The sequence below is a fragment of the Heteronotia binoei genome, chromosome 11 (genome assembly GCF_032191835.1).
Source record: "Heteronotia binoei isolate CCM8104 ecotype False Entrance Well chromosome 11, APGP_CSIRO_Hbin_v1, whole genome shotgun sequence".
NCBI classification, from domain to species: Eukaryota; Metazoa; Chordata; class Lepidosauria; order Squamata; family Gekkonidae; genus Heteronotia; species Heteronotia binoei.
Genome location: NC_083233.1, coordinates 37,227,253 through 37,248,339, shown reverse-complemented (window position 1 = coordinate 37,248,339; position 21,087 = coordinate 37,227,253). Strand labels below are relative to the sequence as shown.

Genomic DNA, 21,087 nt, shown 5'->3' with positions numbered 1-21,087 from the left:
TGCAGTTTTCAAACCTATAACCAGCTGAGCAAAATTCATGGTCAAAAATAGAACAGGGAAATATGAGAAGCAGGGACCCCAAAGGGACTCCCTCTTCATTGCAAGTGCTCCATTACTTTATCTATTGTTCCATCTGCTAGGAACTTTAGATGCAGAAACAAAGTCAAACACACAAGATCTCTGACCTCAACAAATCTTTTAGAAAACTGAGTCACCGTTTTTATGACTGTGGAAGCAAGTTATGTTCTTACAAAGTTCTATCATCAGGGATTTGACTGCTCTCCCTGCATATCCGTAAGGTCTATTTGCTGTTTCAACTCAGGGCATCAAAGGAACCACAAGGGGGCCCAACAGTAAAAGCACAGAAAATTTTGTTGGTTGGCTTTTCTCCCCTGCAAAAGTGAATATACTCACTTTAAGGTTACCCACCTCTAAGCAAATGTTTGTATACTTCTCAGAAAGGGGCAAAAACGTGAAAAAAGAAACAGTGTAAGAGAACATGGAGGCCCAGCCAATACAATCCTGTTTCGCTCCCCCTAGTCTTTCTCTCACATGTACATTCAGATCACTAGCACACAAGACACTACACTCACATATACACTGCCTGCTCAGACTACTTCTCTGTGTATACAAGAATAGTATACTAGTTATTGATTTGTGTCAGTGTATATACACCAGCTCCTCACACACCCAATTAACAGCAGGCAAGTATCCTCTATAGATTGCCTAGACGTTTCTCGCCTGATCCCCTTTCTAGCCAACAGCAGATGGCCCTCTCTATGCCATGCTTCAGAACAGCATTATTAATTAATTAAGGAAAATGCTGTCCCACTTCTAATTCCAGATGGGTGGTTATTTTAGTTGGTAGCAGCAAATTACAACAGAAGTCCAGTGGAACCTAACAAAATTGATTCCATGAAAGCTTCTGCTGGACTAGGTTTTTGTTTTATTTTGTGGCTTCTAACTGTTATTGAAGCAGCTTCTGACAATCCATAAAACTCTACAATAAAAATGCATTCTAAAAAAACCACAGCAATGAAACCAATTCACAGAACTTCAGTCCAGTTCAAAACTGGATCACTTTGCTGGCCCAAAAGAACCCAGTAGCAAAAACTAACACCATTCAGATGCCCAGGCAGGCCCAAATCAGACAGCAAATGCCAGCTGAAACAAAATGACTTTGTGCACTCTGCAGAATCTAACCAGGGAAAAGTGCCAGTATTATTACTTTTGTAATGTAGATGGGGAGACTGAGCAAAAATGGTTTGCCTAAAACCACCTAGGGACTGTGTGGCCGAGGCAAGATTCAAACCAGTGTCCTTGCAGATTGTGGTTCATTCTCATAGGCAGCTCTACATTCATTTCTGTGGAAGATCTTTGGCATGACCATTTAGGGCTTTAACCAGCATTTTAAATTGGGCCTGAAAACAGTCTATCAGCTGATCACGTTGTTCTAAAACAGGCAAGAAATGCTCCAGGCAGTCCAACCCAGTCCAAAACTCTGGCAGCTGCATTCCCAAAACAGCTGTGCTTTCTAGTCATTCCTCAAAGGCAGCTTTGCATACAGTGTGCGACTTGGGACTATCTGGCCGTCTTCAACCTAAGAGCTGCAAGGCAGGAAAGAGCAACAGGATGTTGTCATCCTGCCTTTACAAATTTTAGAAGTCTATCAAAATGGCCCCAAACATTTCATTTGCATATGTGTTAATTGCAAACCATAACAGCCACACACTCCTCAATATATGTTTCTGAACAAATCCATTGCCACTGAAGCAAAAGTTCACTGAACAGCTAGCTGCAACCAGCCCAGAAAAGAAAGGACCTGTCACAATGAGAACTCATTTAAGAGCTGATGCAGCTTCACAAACACAGCCTGTAAAATAGGTTTCCTTCTGAACAAGAAAGACCATGTCTTCTATGTGTAATTTTTAAAAATATTGAGTACTAAAACATGATTCTACAGACGAGGCTTAACAGAAAGAGACACACCAGTCTTCTCTGCAAAAACAAAACAAAACATGGAATTTAGAAGATTATAGGCGCAATCCTAACCAGATCTACTCAGAAGTAAGTCCTATGCTACTCAGTGGGGCTCATTCCTAGGAAAGTGTCTTCAGGTGTGCTCTTGTCTCTCTCTGGGTTCCGGTCTATTTGACTGCAGCTGCTGTGCTTGAGTTAACAGTTCTAATGTGGCTTTTAATGGGATAAGATCCATTGTGATTAACAAGATTTGCTGTAAAGTCAATGGTTACATTCAGACATTATGAACAAAGTCAGGAGATTAAGCCTTGTTTATCTCCTGACTCACAATCTCCCTCCCCCATTCTTCCTCCTCATTCATACAGAGATTGGAGACTTCATGGCAGTTGGTTGTGAACTGGCTATTTTAATCAACTGGGGTTTGACTTCTTGCCTACAAACTGGGATTCTAAACCAGAGTCTAAACCTAGTTTACCATCCAAATCTGTGTGTAAGAAACCAAGCCATGGTTAAAAACACCCAGTTCAGATGTAATGAAGTACAGTTAAATTCTAAACCTGGAAGTCTCTAATCTCAGTTCTGAATCCAAGAGGAGGAAGGAAGGCAGTGGCAAAACTATCACAGCCCAAGAATGAACTGGGCTTGTTCTCATCATAGTTTCCTGGTGACATCCGAATACAGCTGATATGTTCAAGGTGATGTAGCTGAACATCCTGGAAGCGTTTTAGCTAAGTGACAGTCCATACCTTTCTTCTTGTCTGGTTTGTAGCCTCCATCATCCAGAATTCCAGCGAGGTCATCATCTGAGAAACCTGAAAAGTTATAATGAATGAAATGTGAAATGGCTCATATTAGTCCACAAATAAAAGGTCAAAATACATTTGTGTTTGATTAGTTAGCAAAAGAATGATGTTTTCTAGTAATGCATCCAACAGAGAGATATGTTTTAGCAGGATTGGTGCTGGTTAGGTGCCAATTAGGGAATAAAAATAACCACTGCTTGTGGGTGGGTGGAAAGAACTGTTAAAAGAAGCATGAAGCTGGTGCCAAAACACAGCAGTCCCATGACACGTTCACCGACATCTTTCATCAATGGCAGGTAAGAGTAATCCTGTGTTCTGGCATTTTTATGCTGTATGTTTCTGCATCCCTGCTCTAAATCAGTGGCTATCAGTGGAACACATAAGTACTAGGCCTCAATCCACAAACGCCCAGCTACCACAATCCAATATGTACACCCTAAACAATGGGTTAACAGACCTCTGACTCTTTGCTGGACTGCAGTTAATTTGTTCCACTTTCCTAACTGTCTTCATGGCAAGCAAGATCAGGTGGAATTATATTAAGGACACAGTCTTGAGAATAGAAAGCTCAGGGACCAGTTTCTGTTTTAAGTGCTTCATGTCCTGGAAGCCTTGGTAAGTATTGGTGCCAACTGCAATTTGCCACATCTTGAGACTTTTTGGTAGACAAGCAAATAGAACTAAACACCCAGAATGGGCCCTGGTACTAGGGCTTTATTCAGGAATGCCAACCCCAATGTTTAGGCTAACACTGTGAGAGAGAAAGAGAGAGAGAGAGTTTCCCATGGTTAAGTGGGGATGGAAGTGTGAGGGAAAGACACGCACTCCATGCTTTGGCTATCAACAGCCAGGGAAAACAATCATTTGATCTAGGATTGATTGCATGCAGGGAAGACAAAGCAATTTGTTTTGCTTGTTTGTGAGTCAGGACACCAAGCATTTCTTGTATGAGTCGCTCCCCATAATACAAAGCAGACAAGCAACCCTTCCCCTGCAAGTAACACTGTGGGCAAGAGGTCAGGCAGGAGGAGAAGGGATCAAGCAAAGGAGAAACAGGTAAGAAGGAGAAACAAAGAGGAGGAGGACTGCAGGCTTCCACAGACATTTTTGTTCTTTTGGGCCTCAGAAGACTTAGCAGGAATGCCAACCCCTCCTCAAAGGAAAGCCTTGAGGGAGGAACTTGCAACCCACTTGCTCCCCTGGCATTGCCTCAGTCTTGTAAGAAAATACTTCCGGCACCCCCTTAAAAAAAGAAAAGAAAGAGGCAGAACTAGATTTACTTTTTGAATAAGGACATCTCTTATGAACACACTTTCAGGTGCCCTCAGATGAAAAAGCAGTGCACATGTTTAAATAAAACTAAATAAGTTTCCCAGGCAGCAACTTCAAGGCCACACCTTAAAGTGCAGTAGTAAAAGCACTGTCACTGTCACATTGCCCTCCAGACAATTTCTGAGCTCAGTTCCTTGAGCTTACCCCCACAAAGCAAACCAATCTTTTCATGTCCCTGAGGGGATGAATAATATAAGAAACCCTGAGTCAAACTAATATCCTAGGACTGTCCTGATTTGGCAGCAGCTCTCTGGGGTGCCTGCTAAAAAGCTGAGAAGATGCTTGAAGTTAAAGTGGGGCCAGAGGAGGCCAAAGAAAGTGGACCCCCCCCCCCCTTTCTTCAGCTATACATACAACTTCAGTGAGGGACAGTATCTGGCCCCAAGCCTCTAAATGGGTGCAATAATGATCTGCTTTTGAATTCATAATGGCTGCTTTCTCTGAATATCTCTTAAATTGAGGAGGTTTTTTAAAAAATATAGTCTGATTGGGTTATTCTGGTGGTTGACACAAGATCTGATACTGAGTCAGTGATAAAGTGGGAACAATCAAAGGAAGAAAGAGGGGAGTTCCTGATTAATAGGAGAAATTACTAGAGGTATTCAGCATCTAAAGTTCCAGTGCTCTGTGTAGATAAGTAATAAGATGCTTTGGGGAGCTTAGAAAAAGTGGACGGCAGAGAAAGAACAGAGATTTATCATCAGTTAAAAAACAGGCAGTAGTAACTGGGAGCCAATCCAAGACTCCTTACCAGGTTTTCCACCTCTTCCATCTCTACCTTTGGAGCCTGGAACAGGATTCTTTATTCATTAACTGATCACAGAAAATAGCAGTTGTTGGTTTAAGTTTTGCAGTACCACAAAGGAAAGAGCATTCAAACAGGGCAAGCTGTTGGGACTATTCAAACAAATATTCTGCTTTGCCTGCTTTTCTTAGCATTATCACTATTAAGACCAGCCTGAGCTGAAACAAATGCCTTGCCAACTATCCTTTTTTTTAAAAAATGAACATGGTAAAATAATGACCAGAAAGCTAGAGGTGGGGGTGGGGACGATAGACTATAAAGATGATCAGAGCTTTTCTTGTAGAAAAAGCCCAGCAGGAACTCATTTGCATATTAGGCCACACCCCCTGATGCCAACCAGAACTGCATTCCTGCTCAAAAGAAGTCCTGAAGATTACAACATACTTTGTGGGGCAGAGTAACGAAAGCCAACATTATACATTATCAAGTAAAAGAAACCATGGACACAAATTTGCTATCAAATCTGGCAGTGCTCTGAAAGCAGGGGAAGAATACTTCAGCATCACAGACCACTCTGCTGCTGACCTGAAGATCACCATTTTTTCAACAATGGAACTTGCAAGGGAAAGTTCTCCCATGAGAAGCTTCTGAATTAGAATTCATTAGGAAGCCTGACACTAAACAATTAGGCCTCAATCACAATTATGGGTTCCTTTCACACTACAAGTGTTAAATTAGCTTAGCAAGACTAACAAGATTCTGTTATTACTGCTGCCGTGTTCACTTTGTATACATTTAGGCTTTGCGCAGACATGACACAGCCTGTAGCTCTAGCATTTCCCTGCATTTTGGACCGCTGTTCTTTCCCCTCCCCCCCTCTTCATGTGCCAATGTGTATCTCTGCCAACTGAGAATACACTTCAGGTATCTACTGGAATCAGTCCTAGGGCATAAAAGCCTGGTGTTAGAAAGTGCCATCAAGTGGCTGCTGACTTATGGAGACTCTGCACAGTTTTCGAGGCAAGAGACAAACAGAGGTGGCTGGCCATTGCCTGCCTCTGCACAGCAACTCTAGACTTCCTTGGTGCTATTTCATTGAAGTAGAAACTAGGGCCAACCCTGCTTGGCTCTGAGATCTGATGAGATCAGGATAGCTTAAGCCACCCAGGTAAAGGCTCTGCCACAATCAACCTATTGATCCTGGAGGTATCACAAGACTCCGTTTTGCTTTCATACAGATACCTCTCTGAAAACTGTCTTCATGTTTGTGTTTGCTTCAGGCAGAAAATCCTGTGAACCGCTAGTAAGATTTATACATTTTATAAAATAGTCATTTTAAAATCTAGCAAACTGACCCATGCTAGATTTCTGGTACCACTAAATGACTTTCAGAAACAGTGTAAGGGCTTTCCATTGAGGTTGACCTTGGGGAGGGATGGGGAAGCCCTCTTTTCTTTTATTGAAACTTACTTTTTTTTCACCTGCCGCAAGACTTCAGCCAGATCTAGATAAACGATTTCATTTTTCACTACGTCTATGTTTGCCTTAAAAAATAACAGCATAAGATGGAGATTTCACAGTGTACTCCCAGGCAATGTTCCCTCTAAGCTGCAGAGCCTTGTGAGCAAAAATTCTACTTTGTGAGCTACTGGAATTAAAGTTGTGAGTAGCTGGCATTAAAGTTGTGAGCTACTGCATAAATTAGTGTGTTCTGCAGTCATCCTTCCTGAGCTAAGACAAAAATGTATGAACTGAAAGCTAAAAATCTGTGAGCTAGCTCACTCTAACTCAGCTTAGAGGAAACACTGTTCCCAGATGGTCAACACAGGGACACAGCGAGTCTAAGAGGAGCATTGTTCTTCCATTTCACCTGGAGGCAAGAGGCTGCTTCATTCAGCTGCACCCCCTGCAATGCACACAATGGGCCCGAAATAAGCAAAGTCATTTGGCTCTTCCCTTTCCAGAGACATCTCCACCTAGAGCCCCATCACCTGTCAGCTTCACAGGAAGAGGCAGGACAGGGATGTTTGATCTCCTGGGGCAAGCAGAAAAGCGCCTCCAAGTGACAAGCTAGGGAAGCTACCAAAGTTTTATGTTGGGGAGAATGTTACAAATTACTAGCCCAGGTATGTGTGGATGTGCAAGACTGGGCTAGATTTACAATGGAGTGGTTCCAGCAGTGGTTCTGTTGGATTCCTAAATTGCCTCTTCTAGGGTTTCAATCTATTCCCTAATGTTTTTTGAATAATTTAATGCTGATGGTAACTTCCTGTAGTTTTGAGTACTCACAGCTGGTTTTACTACTCCTATACCACTTGGATGTTTGCACCCAGACCAAAAAAAAAAAAAAGGTCAGAATTGTGGTCTTTTAAGATGGATCCCAATAAAGCAAGGGGCCTACACCATTCAGGGTGCATGTGGTCTTTCTCAGAAGGCATACAGCCTCCTCCTCAGGAGGGCCAGGTTTGTTTGTTTGTTTGCATCATTCTTCAAAAGCTTAAAACAGCTTATAAATGAAGAGGCCTTAATCCAATAGAATTTGCCCTTGTGACCTTAATAGGATTGATACATCTTTTCGGGGGGGGGGGGGGGTTGCTCAAATGCAGGTTTTTTGAGAATATAAAGGATCATTATATACAGCCACTAAGTGATCAGTTGTTCCCCCTACACTCTGGAAACACTGCTTAGTGATAGGGATCCTAAGGTCACTTTGGCAGTAGCAAAATTCATTTCAGTCTTTTTAGCCCTTACAGCCAAAAATGAAGAATGAGAATCTTCTGTTGCTCAAGATTTGTTAATCATTGAGCTACTAAAGGAATAAAAGGAAAGAAGCAGAGCAGCTTACAAATGAAAATAATCAGACTAAAAACATATAAATATCATCACAAAATAGATTAAAATGGTAAAATAAGCAGCAGAGCAAAATTAACAACAAATAATAGAAATATGCAATGAAAACAATTCAACACAGGATAATTTTCTGACTATCTACAAATTGAGCAACCTAAGATGGCAGACGCCAAACAGGTGCTGGAAAAAGGATGAATGACTTTACAAAAACATAAACCAAAGCAAAGATGAGGTCAATTAATGAACGTACCTCCACCAGGATTGACAACTGGTGTCCCACCACCTTGCCCATCATTTTGGTCATCCAAGGCATCACTTAAGTCAAAATCCATGGGATCTTTGGCTATAAAATAGCACACTGGTTACATGTGGGTCTCTAACTCTCGGCAGGTATCTATCATCACTGAAGAATTTAAATTGCCTATGATTCATAACTTTAAAAAGATGCTGCCTGTTAGAAGTGGAGCTAGAAGGGCTCATGTTTTCATGCAATATTTCCTACGGGAAGGTTGAGCTAAAAATCAAATCAAATCGAATAAAATAAATAAATAAATAAATAAATGCTGGAAGACGTTTCTGATTAATTCAGCCAGGTCCTTGCCTAACTGTGGTCAGTATAAATGTCACTTTTCATAAAAGGTGTCCTTCATAGCAAACCAAGTGCTAGAATATCATATAACCACCAAAATAAGGGAAGGGGGACATATGAACTAGTCTCCCATTTTATTTTGTGCAGAAAGTAACAAAACCATTTGGATGAAATTCAGCTTGTGACCTTCTGCAAAGATACATTCAGTGTAATGTAAGAATCCTCACCCATGTTACTCTGTTTAGTTTCTTAAAGCTTATAGGCATAGAGTTATTTGGGTCACACCATTGAAAGGAATACCAGAATTGTTAGGCTGCTTCTATAGACATTAAGATGAAATCTGGTAGAAATGTATTCCAAAACACACTGATTATTGGGATAGTTGGTGAATTCTTCCTCTCTTGAAATTCAACATCTGGTCCTCCAGCAAATTTCCCCTATCTGTATTTCCCAAATGTGAAATGAATCCACACTCGAAGCAAATTAATTTTGGCTGTCTTTAGAATAGTAGCAATTATAAAGCTTCAGTTTTAGTTTTAGCTAAAGCTAAAGTTTCAGTTTTAGCATCAGGAGAAATAATTAAGGTCTAGGGTTCTGTGAAGAAGGGCTGAAAGAAAATACCTATACTAATGGCCTGTCAATGCTATCATGCTTAAGCTAAAACAGGAAGAATGACAGCACACCTACTGTCTCTTCTTTTGATGGGACACAATTTTATTCCTGAAATGTTCTCTCTGACAAAATCTTAAGAACAATTATGACTGTGGATCTGCATGAGTTCTGGATTTGCACCAATGTAAGTCTTCAAGCAGTACTTAAAATGGGATCTGTAGAGAATATAACATAATCACTTTTCTTCCCCACCCTGCCCTGCTTTAAGCTTTTAATGCCTAACATGCCCCTGCAAGGTTAGAACTCACCTGGATGTTTTTTGGGTGGTGCCTTGGTCATTTTCGGCTGCTTGGTGGTGGTGGTGTACTGCACATTCCAGCGGATATCATCTGCAGTAAGGCAAAACAAGGAGAAATACCCTTGAACCCAGAATGCTCAACAGAGAAGACTATAAAAAATTATTTAGTTACAGCAACTCCACTTCTGATGATTATGGGACCTGTGGGCTATGTAACATCTGGACTAACTTTTAAACTCCTTCACCCAAACACACACCAGATCAATTTTTCAAGAGATCTGGAATCAATTCACATAAGACATGTTCACACATTGATGACTGTGACATGATGCAATGGCTTGAGCATATGAAGGAGCCCAGAGCTTTTTTGTAGCAGGAACTCTTTTGCATATTAGGCCACACACCCCTGATGATGCCAATCCTCCAAGAGCTTACAGTAGGACCTGTAAGAAGAGCCCTGTAAGCTCTGGGGGGATTGGCTACATTAGGGGGGGGGGGTGTAGCCTAAAATGCAAAGGAGTTCCTGCTATAAAAAAAGCCCTGGGGAGCCACCACAGATAGTGTACCATAGATGGAACGTCCATGTTACACAAGATCTCTTACAAAAATTTCATGGAGGAAATTGCCATGTTCAGCTGTGAGTGAGTCATAAAGCCATGTATGTCCAACTTGTGAGTCAGCTTCAAGTGAGTTTTTAACATGTGCATGAGTGCGTGCCCACCAATATTTAAGCATGCAGTAAAATGACCTAAATATCTGGCCACTACCATTTTATTGGTACTGAAATAGGAAGCAATCACATAGAAGTAGCTAAACAAACTAAGCAAAGTAGCTAGGCCTCCAGACCTGTGTCCTGTGCACTAAAGGAGTATGACTGCTTTGTCTGTTGCCCTTGCCTGCATTTTTTGCCCACTATACAATACAAATGACATGTGAAAGAGTTTGTTTCTGCCCTCGTGCAACAGGACAGGACAAGCAAGAGCACTTACACAATTTAAATATAAAAACAGAGTGGGAAGATCATGGCACTTTCACCTGCATACAAAGTCCAAGGGAACTTAGGAACAGGAGGCAAAGCAAAGAGAAAGCTCTGAGGAGAAGGAAAGGGGGATTAAATGTTAAAGAGAAGGAAATATAGCAGGAGCTTTGGTCCTTTCAAGGTTTTCAAAGGACAACTTGAATTTAGCTTCACCTGTTCAAAACACAGTGAGGAATGGAATCCTTACCTGGTTTCTTTGGATAAGGGCCAGTGGTCACCTTTGCTGGCTTTGTCGTTGTCTCCAGAGGGTCATCAAAGTAATCAGACAAATCAAAACCACCTGTGCACCAAGGATATACAAAAATATGGAGTGGAAGCACACAACTGCATTAGAAACATTTTCTTTGTGCTCATTCATAATGTGTGTTGATTTCTCTCTGAGCTCAGCTTATAGTTTGCAGTGTTATACCTCTCAGCAAAGATGCATTTGTCAATCTACCATTTTCTATTTCTGTAAAACCCCAGTGGCTTTCACAAAATACAATACACCCAGCATTACATGAGAAATAAAGTCTATCCCTGAGGGTGAGGGCAGCAGAAGCACTACAGCTGAATGGCAGGACCCAGCTTTGAATGCAGAAGGTCCCACTTTCGGTCCCAGGCATCTCCTGTTGCAGGCTCTCAGGCAGCAGATGGGGCAAGACCTTTCTCTTTTCAAGGCTCAGGAGAGGCACTGCCACTATTAAGCTAGATAGACCAATAGAATGACTCAATACGAGGCAGATTCAGGTGGTGACATATCTTCTTTTCTCTCCTGTTATCCCATTGTTCAGTTTTTCACTCTACAGTAGAGAGTGTCAAGGAAATGGAGGAGTCCACCAAGGCTACGACGGTGCAGTGGCTAACGCAACGTCATCTGCACTGCAGTTGCTGTGGTACTGAGGGAACCACCAATCACACACAGTTCATTGCCAGCAAAAGCAGCAAGAGCACACAATTTTTTGGGGGGTGGGGTGAGGGGGATAACTGGTTTTGCTTCCTCCAGATCCATCAGCCCACCCCCATGATCACTCTCAAGGTGCCACTCTCTACCACCACACACAAGAGCTGCAAGATCCGAATGCCTTTATTACAGCACTGATAAAGAACAAATTGCAAACATCTCACCTGTTCCACTAGAAGAAGGCTTTTTGGGTGGCTTGTGAGTAGCTGGGAGAAGGAAAAAAGGGAAAAACAAAAATTTTAGTTGCATTTAATGAAAAAGCACAATTTACTGAAACTTAAACTATGTTATAAGATAACTATCTTATAAGATACTGGACTGGAGAGGAAAAAAATTATGTTCCCCCGCAAGGGAAAGTGCAGGATGTGGTACTATCCAGACAATTTCCGTTTTCATTTAAAAGAGAATAAAACAAGTTTCTTCTCTTTGTGCTGTCAAGACAGCATTGAAAGTCCTACATGCTGTGCTGGGAAGTACCCAGCAGCATCTGGCTGACTGAATTCTGAAACAGCAGGCTGAATTAAGTGAATACTTAGGCAAACTCTGTTTCCACATGCAGAAGATCCTCTGTGTAGTTCTTGCAGAAGCAACAGAGCAGCCACACAGCAGTCTTCACCACACTTCCCTTGCATAAGCCTTGGACATCCATGGACATCATTCCCTCACCCCAACAAGAGGGCTTTTGAAAGGAGGAAGGGGATTGCCAGATCTCTGTAGTGTAACAATGCACTGCCACAATCTACTTGTCTCCAGCTTTCTTTCTTTTTTTCTAATACAAGTTTCTAGCCCAAGGATAGCCAAACTGTGGCTCTTGCACACATATTGTGCGGCTCTCAAAGTCTCCACTGCCTTGTTGGTCAGCTTGGAAAAGGCAGTTGTCTCTTTAAATTGCTTCTCCAAATCAAGTCAGCCAGTGGCTTGGAGAAGGCATGCAAAGTTAAAGTTGCTTTCTTTCCATCTCTTCCTCCCCTCTCCCCCCGTTTACTTTTTTTCCTCCTTCTTTCCTGTCTTGTGGCTCTCAAGCACCTGATGTTCATGTCTTGTGGCTCTCAAACATCTGACATTTATTCTATATGGCTCTTACGGTAAGCAAGTTTGGCCACCCCTGTGCCCTTTTTGTTGCACATAGGGATGGGCACAAACCTAAAAAATCTACTTTGGTTCATGGTTTTGGGTGGCCCCCAAACCAAACCTCAAACTAAACCAAGCCAAAAGGCCCCCAGTTAAACTGAGCCAGTTCAGCAAGTTCAGTTCCCCCTTTCTCTTGGCTGCGGCTCAAAGGGGCAGGGATCACCTGGGAGAGACTGAATGGCTGGTAACCACTTAACCTGTCTGTTTTGCTTTGAACTGAAGGGGGGGGATAAATCAATGAGTTTGATGGCTTGCAGCCATTTAAACCTAACAGCTGATGGGCAGCCCTGCACTGCTGTTAGGTTTAAATGGCTTGCAGCCATTTTAGCAGTTGATTTTGCTCCCCATCCCCCTCCGCTTCAAAGTACCCACAGTCATTTCAACCTCACAGCTCAGCTGTGGTCCTGCACTGCTCAGCAGTTAGGTTTAAATGGCCCCGAACAGACAAACTGGATCAGACAAAAGTCTGGTAAATGTTTGGGGAAGGCTCTTTTCCTGAGCATCAGTTAGCAGGTTCCAAACCAGCCTATGTTTATGCCGAATTTTGGCTCATGATCTGGTTCACGCCCATCCTAAGTTGCAAGGTATAAGGCAAAACAGGCTACCTTTTTTGTTTTACATGAGAGCTAGGAACTACTGGATTGGGCAACAGACTGTTTTATCACTGCAGTGACCTATCAGTTTCTTTTTTATTTTATTTTTTTAGAAAAAGACTGAAAAAGCTCTCTGGTGTGGGTGGGTGGGTGGGTAGCCTTGGGGTTCAGGCAAGGAAAATGCTTTAATTGCTCTTTCCAACAACACTGCACAAAACCAGTTTCCAGAAGAATTGCAATAATGCACAAAAGTACATTAAATAAAAGATGCTATCATGTGGATGCTCCTGACCACAGTGCTGTCATAAGGAAGTCAAGGCAACACAAACCATCCATGTGAAACCAGCCCTCATTCACATATGCAGAGGTGGCAATGAGACTGCAGACATCTGAGGTCACGCTATGGTTTTTATTGCTTCAGGCTGCAAGCAGGAGGATAACTGGTAATTCCACTTTGGAAAGCTCCCCCCACCCCCTCGCTTTAAGAATTCCCTGCAAAAGAAAACCAACACAGCAAGCAAAGAAGGAAAGTATGCTAGATGTCGAATTGCATGGAGGGTTTCACAGCCTGGGGTCCACAAATCTGAAAGAGCCTCTCCTCCCCTATGTTCCTGTGCACCAACTATGGTCTTCAGGCAACCAGCTGGCTGGCTGTTCTCCTAGGCATCAAGCAGAGTCTGGACCTTTTCCTTTCCATTCCAATCTGTGCAAGAGGGGAGTGCCCTTTTACAGGATCATAGGGAGGTGCTGCCTGTTTGCCCTGGACTACAAACAGCAGGCAATTTTTTACTGGGGAAAGAACATTTGGGATTATTTTGGTTTTAACTTGTGTTTTGTTATTATTGTAAGCTGCCTTGAGTGAAGAGAAAAGGCAGAGGAAGGAAGGAAGGAAGGAAGGAAGGAAGGAAGGAAGGAAGGAAGGAAGGAAGGAAGGAAGGAAGGAAGGAAGGAAGGAAGGAAGGAAGGAAGGAAGGAAGGAAGGAAGGAAGGAAGGAAGGAATTGGCATATGCAGTTCACATGTTGTCTGAATTTGACACGCAAGATGTGTGTTGATTTGAGCTGTTGGCAGCTGCAGAGCTAGTCCCTGTCTATAAAAACAGCAAGACAGGACCCAAGCCAATCAGCCCAGTCTATAACCAATTTGCTCTCCCTGGGAAAAGGCTGACTTACGTCGCTTGGTTGGCTGGTCATCGAGTGCATCTTCTAAACTGAAGTCATCAGCATATCCTAGAAACAAAGAATTAGCACAGGCTTTACATTGCTAATAGACGGGAAGGGTATGTTAAGACAATTTAAAATAGAAGACAACAGGATGCGCTCTCCCAAATTGCTTCGGCTCGTGACATTTTCAGCACTGACCCCTTTCCCACTGGCTCAGCCGCTTTCTCGGAATGCTGTGACTGCCAAATTGCAGGGCAGGCGGCCGTTCAGCTTCCCATTTGTCTCTCTTAATGGATGTGGTATAAATACACCCCCTACGCTTGCATTTGTCAAGCGGAGCCTGCCGATTCATCTCCCCAGCTGTCACTCATCAGTGGATGCTCTCCCGATTATTATATGTTTGAAAAAAGCCCTGTAAAATATTGCCACAGCATTCTGACACAACAAAACAAAACACACACACACACACACAAAGAAAAGGGAAGAACAGAACAAAGCCACCCACCCAAACGCTTCTAGCAAACACACTCTGAGATCAGGAATAGTAATTTTATATTTGCAGTGTGTGTGGGGGGAGGTGGAAAGAAACTGCTACAGGCACAGATTCCTAGAATTGAGTTCCTCATGATATTTATCAAAAGTTCTACTGAATAAACTGAATAGATGAACAGAAGGTATATTAGCAGTAAAAATCACTTTGCATCTTATGTATTTCCCACAGCCCATCCTACATTCACCCTGAACTGCAAGCAGCTGTAATGGGAAAAGACCAGCTTTCAGCCTTCGTTTGGGTGTCCTGCGTTGTTGTTTTCCCCACTCCTGTTAATTACTGTTGACTTAAGATTCACTCTCAATGCGTTTGTACTGATAAATTCCGGATTTTACATCTGCAAGCAAACAGAGTAATTAATATCCTCTGGGTCTCCAAAGTAATGCAGTGGCCATACAAGAACATTCAAATGGCTTTCCCTCTGCCTCCGACCGCTAAATGGATTTAGCTGCAACCACCTGAGCTTCGGCATGTTTCATGAATAAATTTAAGGCTAGACTGACAAGGCCAGCAACAATAGGAGATGGCACCAGGCCACTGGGAAGCAAGGATCAGCATTTCAATGGACAGTGAAATGTGGAAGGTGCAGAGCAATGCCCCCAAATTTCTACACATCCTGCCCACAAGGAACAGCAGGGCATTCCACTCCAATTCTGGTGGTTTACACATCACGTCCTGTTTCACTTGGGATCTGGATTGAGGAACAGCAGATAAATTTCTGTGCCAGCTGAAGGGCTTCAAAGTTATTTGTATAGTTTTATTTCACATATCCCCTTCTTCTGCTGGAAGCTGAGAGCAGCTAGAATGGGACTTGCCTCCTGTCCAAGCGCTGAGCAGGCTGATATCTTGCTTAGCTCAATGGCTATGTAAGCAGCATGGTTGTATCAGGTGTCCTGAAAACTGCTCTCTCAACTGCACGCATATTCGAAAGGCAGTATGCACTTCTGAATCCTAAAGACAGTACTATTTTAAACCCTGTGGAGGCCCATAGGCAGTCAAAATCTTGGGGGGCCCCTTGCAAATTTATCTCGGAGTGCCTGCTCTGCCACCCATGGCCCCTGCTGCAGACCCCTTCTCAAAAGCCCCTTTGACAAAGCTGTGGGGGAGAGGCAGAGAGAGAGAGGCAAACTTGGCAACAACACCAGCGGCAGCCGCACCAGGCAAATTGGGCAAAGAGCGGCTCAGTTGCTGGCTGCTTGTGCAGGCTCTGAGGGCTGCAAGCAGGTTGAAAACTGAGGGGGAAAGCCAGCCTGGGGCCCCTAAAGGCATGGGGGCCCATAGGCCAGTGCCTACTTTGCCTGTTAATCCAGCCCTGCCTAAAGAGATAGCTGTCTGCGTTTCTTGCATTTAAGCATATTCCACAAGTGTCACCCCATGGGTTGGTAACAACTCAGTGCTTGCACAGGAGTCTACCTTTACCTTTACAACAAGTGTGTAAGCAAAGAAGCTTGCCCCAGAATAAGACACCCCTATTTGATCCACTAATAGATCTCAGAACCAGGCTGGGAGACCTGTGACTATGGGAGACAGAAGTTTGTGACAAAGAGTGGCGGGCATTGAAAAGGTTGTGTGTGGGCAGGCCTGCCCCTTCTCCAGTGCAAATCCCGTCTGCCACACTGCAGACCAGGAGCAAACACACAATTCAGAAGTCTACCAGTGAACATCCTGTGCTATCCTTCAATCTGTCTAATTCTAGCCCTGTCCAGTATTCCCCACTGGCTCTCACTGCCATTAAACATAGGACACAGAATGGGACAGCAACACCCCCCCCCCAAAAGGGGAACAAATTAATCTTCTTGAGAATGCAAAATAAACATCCCCCTATTGGACCTCTCCTAATCCTATGATCAATAAATCTTGCAAAAAGGAAAGACACAGAAGCAGAACTAAATCCATATTTGTATTCAAGGAATAGCTTTTTACTTTTTCTTTCTTATCTTACTATGATTAAATAAGTATTAAAGAAACTGATTCATTACACTACAAAGTGATGCAATTAATAGCACTGCTTTTAACCCAGAATAATGCAGCTGTTGCCATGACCTACTGGAGAGAGAATAAAAACTGTACCATCAAAGAGGAGTATGAAAACTAATAGGAGATTTTGGCTCCTTACAGTGTGGAGGCAGTTTTTTTTACAATTACACAAAAGAATACAATACAACAAAGAACCTCTTACTCTGAAACAACTATCCTCTGTATAGGACTGGTTGCTGTCATAAGAACTTGCCCAGCAATATCATTTTCAGATGGATTGTTCTACATGCATTAGTGGTAAGATGGGCAACCACTAGAGATAGGGCCTTCTCTGTTGTGGCACCTTGCTTCCTGTTTACCCATTTTCATCCCACCACTCAGGGCAGTTTACTTGGTTTTCCCTCCCCTGTTTTGTTCTCACAACAACTGTAAAATAGATGAGACTGGGAGAAGGTGACTCGACCAAGGTCATTCAAGCCTGAATGGGAATTTGAAAATTTGCTAGGGCCTAAGCTGACCCTCTAACAGCTATACCATGTTGACTTTCCCTTATGGCCATTCATTCAATGCCAACTTTCTTGAGCTTCATGCACCAGGCAAAGCCCGTTTCATTTTCCTGGCTATTTACACATTGCTGGCTTTTATTCCTCTCCCCCACCTCCCGGCTTTTGTTCCAGTCCTCTGACTCTCTTTTACAATTTTAGGCTACAATTTGAAATAATGTTTTCTCCTGTGGCTCTCTGTGCTCTTGGTTTTCTCTCTTTAAACCCACAACCATTTTATTGTCAATGCAGTTCAGAATACAGCTCCTCTTATAAGAAGTTGTGTACCATTCTCAAATTTATTTGGTTCTATTTTTAACGACTGAAAACTGTTTTGGTCGTTTTGACGCTGACAGAATGGGAGAAAGTCATTTTAAAGTCTATGAACAGATAATAGTCATACACTGGAAATGAAAACTGCCTGGAGATGAAACTGCAGGTTTTTACACCTTGCATACAATGCAGGGGCAAACAACAAGTGCAGCAACTGTACTAACTCCATAAACATCAGTGAGTCTGTCAGGAAGATGGAGAAGAGAACAAGTTCCAATCCATGGGCATGTTGTCATTGCTTCATTTTTTTATCTGGAAAGTTTCCCCCTCCTCCTTCCCCCTTCTAAGAACAGTGTTGAATACATAGCCCACACATTGTGTTAAAATAGCCACTCCACAGTTCCAGAGTTTCACTGTCAAGAGGGCAGCAAAGAGTAAATGAATACAAAACTCCTGGCCTTTTGACAGTGGTGTAGAAAAGGAAGAGTGGGGGTTTGGTGGAGCCACAAGGGACATAAAGCACACAAAGTGATGCATCTGGTCAGTGTCTGAGTAGGAGACTTTCTGGGAAAATCCATAAATGCTGCTTTGAGTGCCACAATGGAAGAAAGAAGATGGATGAAGAAATAGAGCTGGGCAGCAGTGGGAAAAGTTGCACCCACCAAAATCCCTTCTCACCACCACTATTAAAAGGCAGCAAAAACAAAGATCACTCATCTCCTTCAGCCCATAAAATTCAAAACAGCACTGTTCCCTCCCTCCACTAAGCTGACGGAATTTTTAAAGTGGAAAATACAGGTTTGAAAAGAGTATATAGGTTCGCCTTCAAAAACAACACAGCAGAAAAAGCTGGCTTTGAGTAGCGAAACTGAATGGAAGTTGAAGGGTCAATCACTAGCAGCATAACCTTTCTCAAAGGGTTGTTGTAGAAGAAGATGAAGAAGATATTGGATTTCTATCCCGCCCTCCACTCCAAAGAGTCTCAGAGCGGCTCACAATCTCCTTTACCTTCCTCCCCCACAACAGACACCCTGTGAGGTGGGTGGGGCTGGAGAGGGCTCTCACAGCAGCTGCCCTTTCAAGGACAACCTCTGCCAGAGCTATGGCTGACCCAAGGCCATTCCAGCAGGTGCAAGTGGAGGAGTGGGGAATCAAACCCGGTTCTCCCAGATAAGAGTCCGCACACTTAACCACTACACCAAACTGGCTAAAGGTATAATGGAGGAAGGGAGATCAGTGTGTGCTGCGCTAAGCTCCCTGAAGTACCAGACAACCTCACATGTCTCCTGAGAAACCTGTATAAGGGTCAAGAAGTGACAGAACTGGATATGGAACAACTGATTGGTTTATAATAGGAAAAGGAGTACAACAAGGATGTATATTGTCACTCTGCTTATTTTAATTTATATGCAGAGTACATCTTGCGAAATACTGCTCTGAATGAAGCACAAATCAGAATTAAGATTACCAGAAAAAACAACAACCTCAGATATGCAGATGATGACTCTGATACCAGAGAGTGAAGAGGACCTAAAAAGCCTCTTGCTGAGGGTGAAAGAGGAGAGCAAAAAAGTTGGTTTGAAACTCAACATAAAAAAAAAACTAAGATCATGGCGTCCGGCCCCATCACTCCTTGGCAAATAGAAGGGGAAGACATGGAAGTAGTGACAGACTTCATGCTCTTGGGATCCAAGATCATTGTAGATGGTGACTGCAGCAATGACACCTGCTCCTTGGGAGGAAAGCTATGGCAAACTTAGGCAGCATAATAAAAAGTAGAGATATCACATTGCCAACAAAAGTCTGTACAGTCAAGCAATGGTATTTCCAATAGTAACGTATGACAGTGAGAGTTGGACCATAAGGAAGGCTGAGCGCAGAAGAATAGATGCTTTTGATCTGTGGTGCTGGAGAAGAATATTGAGAGTCCCTTGGACTGCGGACTTCCTGTTTGGCTGGAAGACAGTCTGCAGCCCCCTAACAGAGGGGGATTTTATTGTCACTGTTCAGGGTATTAAAGACCCCTGATAAGGTCTATGCTCATTAACCCTAGGCAAGGGTTAACCCAAGACGACTTATCTTCCTTTAATGCTGTTGATATCGAACTGGAAGAGTCAGGAAGCTGACTCCTTCATTTCTTGATGTCCGGCAATGGAATTTGTCAACCATCGTCTGCAGTGACTCTAAAGTGACTTCGGTCACTTAAGGCTGTCGGAATCCAAGCACTCTAGAAGGACTGATTTTAATTGCAAGAAAATAACAGCCGAGGGAGTTAAGAACATCTAAAAGGTACACTTATCATTCTTATCTTCACTCTGAGAGACTTTGAATATAGTTTAAACACTGAGTGGATTAACAACAGACGAAGGCAAAGCATAATTGAATGGAAAAAAAAACTTTTACCTTGTTAAGCTGAGCTCTGTGGCTTTGGAAGTGAACAACAGCAAAAAATAAAAAAAAAAAAACCTTCAAGATAAGAGTGAAAATTGGCAGTCGGAGGCTGGTGACGCAGAAGAAAGAAAAGAGAGTTGCCGTGTATATATGCCCATAAACTGCAGAACCTTGAATGAACTGAGCTGAGTGGGGGCATAGTAGGAAGAATTCAGCTAGTGAAAATTGAACGCCGTAAAAATAATTGCCTTCAAAGATATCTGGAGTAAAGACATATTGTTTTGGATTTTTGTGGTTGCGGTTTCTTCATGCAGCTCAAAATACTGCGAGATTAGACACGAGATCAGTCTAAACTGTGACAGGAAGTGAAACTAAAAGGGGCTGGACAACAAATCAGAGCCTATAAGGATAACAAGAGCTGTGACATCCGACCTTTGAACTAGGAAGGAATTGAGTCCAAGATTCAGACCAAGAAAGACGAAGAGAGACCTCTCTAGGCTGGAACTGTACCATAGAGAAATAACGATTGCCATTTTAAAAGGGAGAAAAACTGTCAAAATTGTTAAAATTCAATATCTTTGCTCAGGAAGAAGGGAGAAAAACGAAACTAGTCTCATCTGAAAGAACTGGCTCTAAGCTATTGGATTGGATGCCAAACTTTATGTGGGGATTTTTTTAAGGTTTGGTGATTTTTTATATGTCAGTAGAAAGAATAACACGTGCAAGGGCCCAATCATTTGACAAGATGCAGTCTCAATTTGACGCTCTGGAGGCAAAAATGTTAAAAGCTATGGACAAATTGCATTTGGCAATAAAAAAAGATATTAAAAAAGAAGTTGGAGACCTTAGGAAGGAGATAGAGAGTTTTAAGGAAGAGACTCAAAATAAAGTGAAAGAGGTAGAGATGAAAGTGGATACACAGGCCTCTGCCTTGCTAAAAATCCAAGAAAAGGTCATAATACACGACTGTAAGTTGCTGGAGTCACAAGTGCGTCTAAGAGGGATACCTGAAAAAGAAGAGACAGATTTAAAAGGCTATATGGTGGATATCATCACTGAGTACATAGAAGAAGACCCTGACAGATTTAAGAGTATGTTGGAGGGTGCCTATAGAGTCAACTCAGTTTATGCGAAAAATAAAGGCCTGCCAAGAGACATCGTCATAAGATTAAGATCAAAAGAGGTGGCAGAGAAAATCTTGAGGAAAGGGTACCAAAAAGCCTGGGCAATAGAAGGGAGCAGAGTTAAAATAATGAAAGAGCTACCAAGAGAAGTGA

At 42.6% G+C, this 21,087-nt stretch overlaps 1 protein-coding gene across 3 annotated transcripts in view; it reads right to left on the bottom strand.

The window, feature by feature from the left end:
- Positions 1–21,087, bottom strand: part of CD99L2 (CD99 molecule like 2) — an 89,161-nt gene that overhangs the window by 12,129 nt on the left and 55,945 nt on the right. For 2 of the 3 annotated variants that reach the window (XM_060249391.1, XM_060249390.1), the window contains exons 2-8: positions 14,087–14,143; positions 11,356–11,397; positions 10,436–10,528; positions 9,220–9,300; positions 7,961–8,053; positions 4,867–4,902; positions 2,727–2,792 (exon numbers count right to left, since the gene is read on the bottom strand). In XM_060249391.1, coding sequence (XP_060105374.1) covers positions 2,727–2,792; positions 4,867–4,902; positions 7,961–8,053; positions 9,220–9,300; positions 10,436–10,528; positions 11,356–11,397; positions 14,087–14,143 — 468 coding nt within the window. The remainder of the gene's footprint in view (positions 1–2,726; positions 2,793–4,866; positions 4,903–7,960; positions 8,054–9,219; positions 9,301–10,435; positions 10,529–11,355; positions 11,398–14,086; positions 14,144–21,087) is intronic. The other variant, XM_060249392.1, reaches the window with a different exon arrangement.